The 7,071-nt window shown below is 36.6% G+C and overlaps 1 protein-coding gene across 1 annotated transcript; it reads right to left on the reverse strand.

Annotated features, from left to right (window-relative positions):
• Nucleotides 1-267: 267 nt before the first annotated feature.
• LOC117630346 (uncharacterized protein At4g02000-like) lies at nucleotides 268-878 on the reverse strand. The gene is made up of 2 exons (XM_034363083.1): nucleotides 444-878; nucleotides 268-348 (listed from the first exon to the last, which is right to left on the reverse strand). Exons 1-2 carry the CDS (start codon nucleotides 876-878, stop codon nucleotides 268-270), a joined length of 516 nt encoding a protein of 171 aa, XP_034218974.1.
• Between the last annotated feature and the right edge of the window lie 6,193 nt (nucleotides 879-7,071).

Raw genomic sequence — 7,071 nt, forward strand, 5'->3', positions numbered from 1 at the left:
AGTCTACCAACGCCTTCTCCACAGTCCTAGTCTCTGGCAATTCTGTCAGTACCTCCTAGGTTCTTAATCCCTCAACGCTCACCGATAAACCCTTATGAGTTTCACCCAGCCCCTCCCCCATCGATGCTGTAGTGGTATAGCCTTCACCTTCACTAGAAAATTGTCTCTTTTTGAATAGACGTAGCACAGGATCACTTCCCAAACCATCTTCCTCCATGGTTGTCTCTCCTTGGCCATTTCCTATTGCTTGGGGTGGGTGAACAACGCCTACCACCTTGAAGCATAATTTTCTAACTGTGTCTCGTCCCCCCTAATCCAACCCGGTTCCTTGTCAAACTGTTCACCAACCTAATACAAAAAACATCTTTGAGTATAGTCTTCCACAACCCATATTGTTCCATAGTAATATCCCCTTTTTGTTTCATCTCATAGTTTGAACCTACATGGTCAAATCTACCACAATACAGACAAAAATAAGGCAGCCGTTCATACTCTATCTCGTACAGCTTTACCGATTCATCAAGTGCTAAACGAAGCGTAACACTACGCTTCAGGGGCTCCGATATCTTCAACCCTACCATGATGCGCAAGAAACTACCCAAACAATCCATATTCAATTTGTGATCCACCATGATGAAAGATCCAAGGTAGTTGCCCAATTTTTCACCCATTGCTGGAGTCAGAAACAAGAGGGGAATACGCCTAACCCTTACCCAAAAGTTATGGGTATCCAAAGTAATTGTCCTTGGATCAACACAACTATCTATTGCCTTAAGCAACAACAGGGCCTTATCAAAAGTCCAAGGAGAACTCCTCAACACTCTTCTACAATCAAGATTAGACTTGAAGGAGAACAAAAACCTCTCAAGTGCATCCATGGGGACCGCCGTGACATCTTCTTGTGTACGCTAGATATTCTTCATAGTACCAAACAGCGCGTCCTTATGGAAAGGCTTGGCTGTGAGTAAGTGACCAACCAAAAGAAAATGATCAGCCTTCAATTTAGTCAGCTCATCCACGCCTACAATCTCAAAAGCCTCTGCCTCCAAGATCGTCAGGTTAGTGGTAAATCCTTGAATGATATCTTCCAACGCCTCCATAGCCCACTCTAAATCTCACCCAAAAACCTTCACAAAACGCGATGCCAAACCCTGGAGAGTCATGAGCCCGTCACTGTCGTTGCTCTTACGTAGACAGAGATGCCCTATGAGCAGGGAAAGAGCTCTCCGCAGCAGGACGTGAGCACTAGACAACGCAAACTCTGGCCCCCAGACTTCAGTTGAATGAATGTGCAATTTTAATATATTCTTTAGACTCAGGTTTTTGTTATTTTAATTTGGTTTTGCTAGTGAATTGAAGTAGAGGGTAACGAGGGTCATCCAATGGATAATAAATTGACCAACTTGATAAGAATTTATAGATAGTAAGTATGAGGGATGATCTATGAGGAATAATTATATTTGATGCCTCGCACTCAATATTAGGTGACCTATGTATAAAAGTTTGGTACATTTGAGGAGAAATTGTAAGGAATATGCAGATAAAATGAGAATCTTTTTAAATGACGTCTTTACCAAAGTGGGCTTTCAAATGTTGTAAGCGTTATCGCTATGAAAGAAACATCATCCAACTGCATCTTATAGAAAAAGGAATGGATCCCACATATATGAATGGCCATTGGAGGCATCGTGGAGAGCCCATGACAGATTTACCATTCTAAGAGGATATAGAATCAGTTCACAATGAAGAAGTTGGTATAGAAGACATTCATGGTTTTCTCAATAAAGCCTTTGTGCAACCAATAATTGGAGAAACTGTTGGGACTTCGAGAGAGCCACCTATCTTTGATGGCCAAACACATGAGGCTGAAATGTTTTATAAGTTACTTGAAGAAACAAACATGGAGTTGTACCCTAGGCGTAAATATAAGAAATTGTATTATGTCGTAAGATTGTTCCAGATTAAACGTTTAAGGAACATGAGCGATAATGTCTTTACAATGCTATTACAATTGGTTAAACAATTGTTTGCCAGAGGGAGTTGGGACTCACAGTTGAGAGGATTGATGCTTGCCCTAATGATTGTATGCTACTTTAGAAAGATATATTAGACTTGACTGAGTGTACACTTTGTGGTGCTTCAAGGTACAAAGTCAATATTGTGGGAGGTTGTTCGAGTAAGAACATATCAGCTAAGGTTCCAGCTAAAGTTCTTCGGTACTTTCCATTAAAACCAAGGTTGCAAAGATTGTTTACGTTGAAGTATACCACTGAATATATAAGATGGCATGCAACCGAATGTCCTAAAGATGGATTCATGAGGCACCCATCAGATTCTCATGCATGAAAGCATTTAGATTCCTTATACCCTGAATTTTCTTCGGGATATGCAACGTACCAGTGACGGGTTTAATCCTTTTTCAAATATGAGCAAACCCCATAGTACATGGCATGTTGTACTGTCAGTTTATAATTTGCCTCGATGTATTTGAAGCCGTTAATCGATGAGTTGAAAGAGTTGTGGGAGGTTGGTATTAAGACGTTTGATGTGGTTGCCAACCAAACTTTTACAATGAATGCTGCATTGTTATGGACGATTAATGACTTTCCTGCCTATGCCATTCTTTCAGGATGGAGCACGAAGGGGAAGAAAGCGTGCCCGCATTGCATGAGGGAATAAAAGCTCGTAAAGACCTTTATATAAATGAGAAAATATTTTAGGTACATTGTTAAATATTCTTGGGAAGACAAAGGATGGAATAAAAGCTCGTAAGGACCTTCAAATTTTGAATATAAGCAAAAAACACCACCTTTACATAAATGGGAAAGGTAAGGAAGTTTTTTATCCAGCACTTTTTGACATGAGGAAAAGGGAAAAAACAATGTTTTGTGAAAGTCTTGGCCAATGTGAGAGTTCCTGATGGGTATTCTACAAATCTGTCTAGATGTGTTAATGGGAATGAGAGGAAAATACACGGAATGAAAAGTCATAACTATCATATTATAATGCAATAGCTGCTGCCCCTTGCAATACGACAGATATTACCAAAAGTTGTTATTATTGTATTGCTTGAGCTAAGTGCAACTATTAGATGGTTATGTAGTAAGAAGGAATCTGAAGCGTCATTCATGGCTTTAAAACCTAGGATTGCAGTGACATTATGCCAGATGGAAAAGATATTCCTGTCACGCCTAGGGGTGGCATTTTAGATCGAAAAACCAAAAAATGGCAAAAACCAACCGACAATTTACCGCTATGGAACTGCAATCGCGGGAAACCGAATCGCATTTGCGGTATGAAGAACCGAATCGCATTTGCGGTTGCGGTTACGGTATTTGATTTTCAAAACTTGCGATTACCGCAAACAGCAACTATATTTTTTTTTTTAAAAAAATTGCATTTTGTAGATAGCGTTGGTGCTCAAACAACACAACGGGGTCCTTCAAATCCATTCACCACCACCAACACTTGAGTTTATAACATTGGTGCATTGCATTTTCCTTTTAGTTTGTAACTTTAATTAACTTTGAATTAGATTTTTCCTTTGGGTTGTAACTTTAATTCATTTTTCATTGCATTTTCCTTTTGATTCGTAACTTTAAAGGATTTGGAATTGGAATGCTTGAGAAGTTTAACTTTAATTGGAATGCTTGGAATTGTAACTTTAATTTTCTTTAGGTTGTGAATGCTTGAGAAGTTGAGGTTGTGAATTTATTTATTTAGGTTGTGAATTTATATTTTTGGGTTAAAGTATGCTTGAAATCAAAAGGCTTCAAAAGAAGCATCAAAATTAGGTCTAAAATGTGCAAGATTGGATTTTTATGACACAAAAAGAACCGGCGGTTTTAAACCACCAATTCACTGTAACCAACCGTTTTTTGCGGTAACCGCAAAAAGCGGTTTGTTTGCGGTTTCAAAAATCACCATACCGCAAATAGTCGGTCGGTTTGCGGTTTGGGCAAAAATTCGCGGTTACCGAACCGCAACCACCCCTAGTCACGCCCCATTCTAGAAATAAAGAATATTCTAGAATCAAGGTGCGTGAATTGAAAGAAATAAATAAAAAAGACTGAAAAATTAGTTAAAATATATTACCATTATATTTATAAAAAAAATTATAATAATCTTACATGTGTACAAGATATAAATAAAAGTTTATCACCCTAAATTAATCCAACTTCTCTAGTTTCAACTTTTCTTGCCCACTAATGGATTTGAAAAACAAAATAGGTGAGGGATGAGCAAACCACCGCTCAGTGAGTAGATTATGTAATATGTTAGTCAAGCAATGTCATTTTACACACTCTAAAAAAATATAATAGAAAGATACACAATCCAAATCATATCACCTCTTTACTTCATATCTTGGTTATCCTTCACAAATTGTACCCAGTACGTGACCCATATCAGCCTCACTGCCCTATGTCCTCGTCTGGTACATTTATCCTTCGAATACCCCATCGCTGAAGTTCTCATGTTCCATGAATTATACATACTTCACAAAAACTCCAAATAATATATATTGTGTGAAATATTGCACAAATTAGACATGCTTGACTTGAAAATAGAGAGAGGTTTGTAAATAGAATAAACCCATGATTTTCACATTTATCACAAAATAAGAACTTTTAGAACATATTACATAACCCACTCACCATGATAAGTATGAAATATTGCAAGACAAACACACACGCTCTTCATCTTGTTATATATATATATATATATATATATATATCTCTCTCTCTCTCTCTCTCTCTCTCTCTCTGTGTCTACTTCATGGTAGAAATTTATCTTAAAGGATTGGAATGAATGATTGAAGTGTGGAAGCATGATACTTATAGGAGAGGCTATGGATGCACCCAAATAATATTTATATATACAATATTTTAAACCACCAAAAGATAAGATAGAAAAGTAAGGGAATAATATAACTCATCCCCCTTTGGCCAATGATATCACAACACCACCTCCAAAAGATAAGATAGAAAGTTAAAGGAATAATGTGAGTCATCCACCTTTGCCCAATGATATCACAACATTGGCGAAATTATCCTTTTTTTTTGTCTAGCGATATTTTCGCACAAATCCATCTATATATCGTCAATTTATCGATAATTTCCTTGATAATTTCGCCGATATTTCAGTACGATATTTTCGTTCAATTGGCAACTTCAAATGGTCAATATATCGCGATATTATCGATAATATCGCGATATGAACTTTCAAAAATTAAACAATTAAACTCACCCTCTTGCGCACGCTGGGGCTCGAACCCAGCTCCCCTCCGAAAATTGCAGCATCTTAACCACCACACTAGTCATAAGTTTGTGATTATAATCTATGTAATCTAATATATATAATACACTACTTGCGAGCTGGTTTTCAAGTTTCAACTTTTCAACTATTCACCACGTTTCAACTTACTCATTCACCCCACCATTCAACCACACACCTAACTAATTAGTTGTAGTCATATTTCTATACATATAGTTAGGTAATCCTATTTCTATATATACAAATAAAATCAAATGGTCCCATGCCGTCTCTTGTTTCTCAACATCTCTCCAAAACAAAACATAATGCTCATATTTTTCTCAACATCTATCAACCTCAATTTCCCGACAAGTTCATAGTAAGTTATTCTCATTCATTATTGTTATTTAATTTGCATGTTTATTATTATCTATTCCAAATTTAAGGGTGGTATTATATTTTAAATTGTGTCAATTACTTACTTAGTCAATGACATGTGGTTTTTAATTTTTCTATTCTTTATTTGGTCACTTACATGTGTATTTATTGTCTCTAAATTCATTATTAAAGACTTTATATGCTTCCATCACATTTTGTTACACTTGTTTCATTATTGTTTTCTTGTTGGTTCATGCATATTCTATTTGGCCTTTACACAAAGAGTTTCATATTTAAGGTAAGTTTACAAACTTATATATATGTTATTGTAATTTATACAACAACAAAAAATTTGTGTGAACTGGGGCATGTGATATGAGAACCAAATAATACTTGCATGTTAATTCTTTGAAGTAATTAAGTAATGTTGTATAATTGTTCTCTAGGATAATTTTAATATGTTTAATGTTATTTATTATTTTATTACTGAATTGGATTATTATTCATTATTAGGTTTTATTATTCAATATTATTTTCGTAATTACTTAAATTCCTACAATCATTTTCCTTGCTTCCTATTTAATTCTTTGTAGAATAACTTTATTATTTAGGTTCTCTTATATAACCGTCACTATTATATTTTTTGGCCAAAAATAATTACATAATTTCTATGACAAATAAATATAGGTACGTTTAAGATGTCTAGTGGAGTTGTTAAACGTGATCCAGCTTGGGAACATGGAGACCCAATAGACGGAAACAAAAATGGCTCAATTTGCAAATATTGTGGTCGGGTAATGAAGAGTGGTGGAGTGACACGACTTAAGTATCATCTTAGTGGATTAGATCCAGGAAATAATGTCCAACGATGCGATAGTGTTCCCCCAGAAGTGAAGGCATTCATCACCACATTGTTAAAAAATAAACAACACCAGAAGGAAAAGAAAACACATGGAATGGAAAATATTCGAGCTGGACTACGAGGAGAAGTCATTGGCCAAGCGGTTGACAGTGATGATGATGACGATGAGGATGAATGTGATGATGACATGGGACCTGAAGAGCGACGCAATTTTAAACAAGCATTACGTGCCTCCAAACAGTCAGCATGGGAAAGAGAACACCTCCACAAACTTCCTAATAGAGCACAAGTTTCCGGGACAAGTGGTGGTGCACAGATGAGACGGGGAGCAAGTGTTAGGGAATCACAACCAACACCACCAATGGCCCCAAGTTTATATAAATCATCCAAAGCACGCCAAAAGAGTGTTTGGAGTTATTTTGCTGGAGGTAATGTGAAGGAGGGAATGGGGCGTCTAATTAGCAAGTTCTTTATCTATGACAATGTCCCTGCTGAGAAGGGATCATCACATCATTTCAAAAATATGGTATTGGGATGTCAACAGGCCAGTGTTGGAGTACAACCTCCTACTCCCTATG

Source organism: Prunus dulcis, chromosome 6 (genome assembly GCF_902201215.1).
Source record: "Prunus dulcis chromosome 6, ALMONDv2, whole genome shotgun sequence".
NCBI lineage: Eukaryota > Viridiplantae > Streptophyta > Magnoliopsida > Rosales > Rosaceae > Prunus > Prunus dulcis.

Coding starts and splice junctions, on each gene's coding strand:
- LOC117630346 (XM_034363083.1), bottom strand. CDS start 878: ATGGATGCACTTGAGAGGTTTTTGTTCTCCTTCAAGTCTAATCTTGAT. Junction 349..443: donor ATTGTGGTAGATTTGACCAT/GTAGGTTCAAAC, acceptor TTTTTGTATTAG/GTTGGTGAACAGTTTGACAA.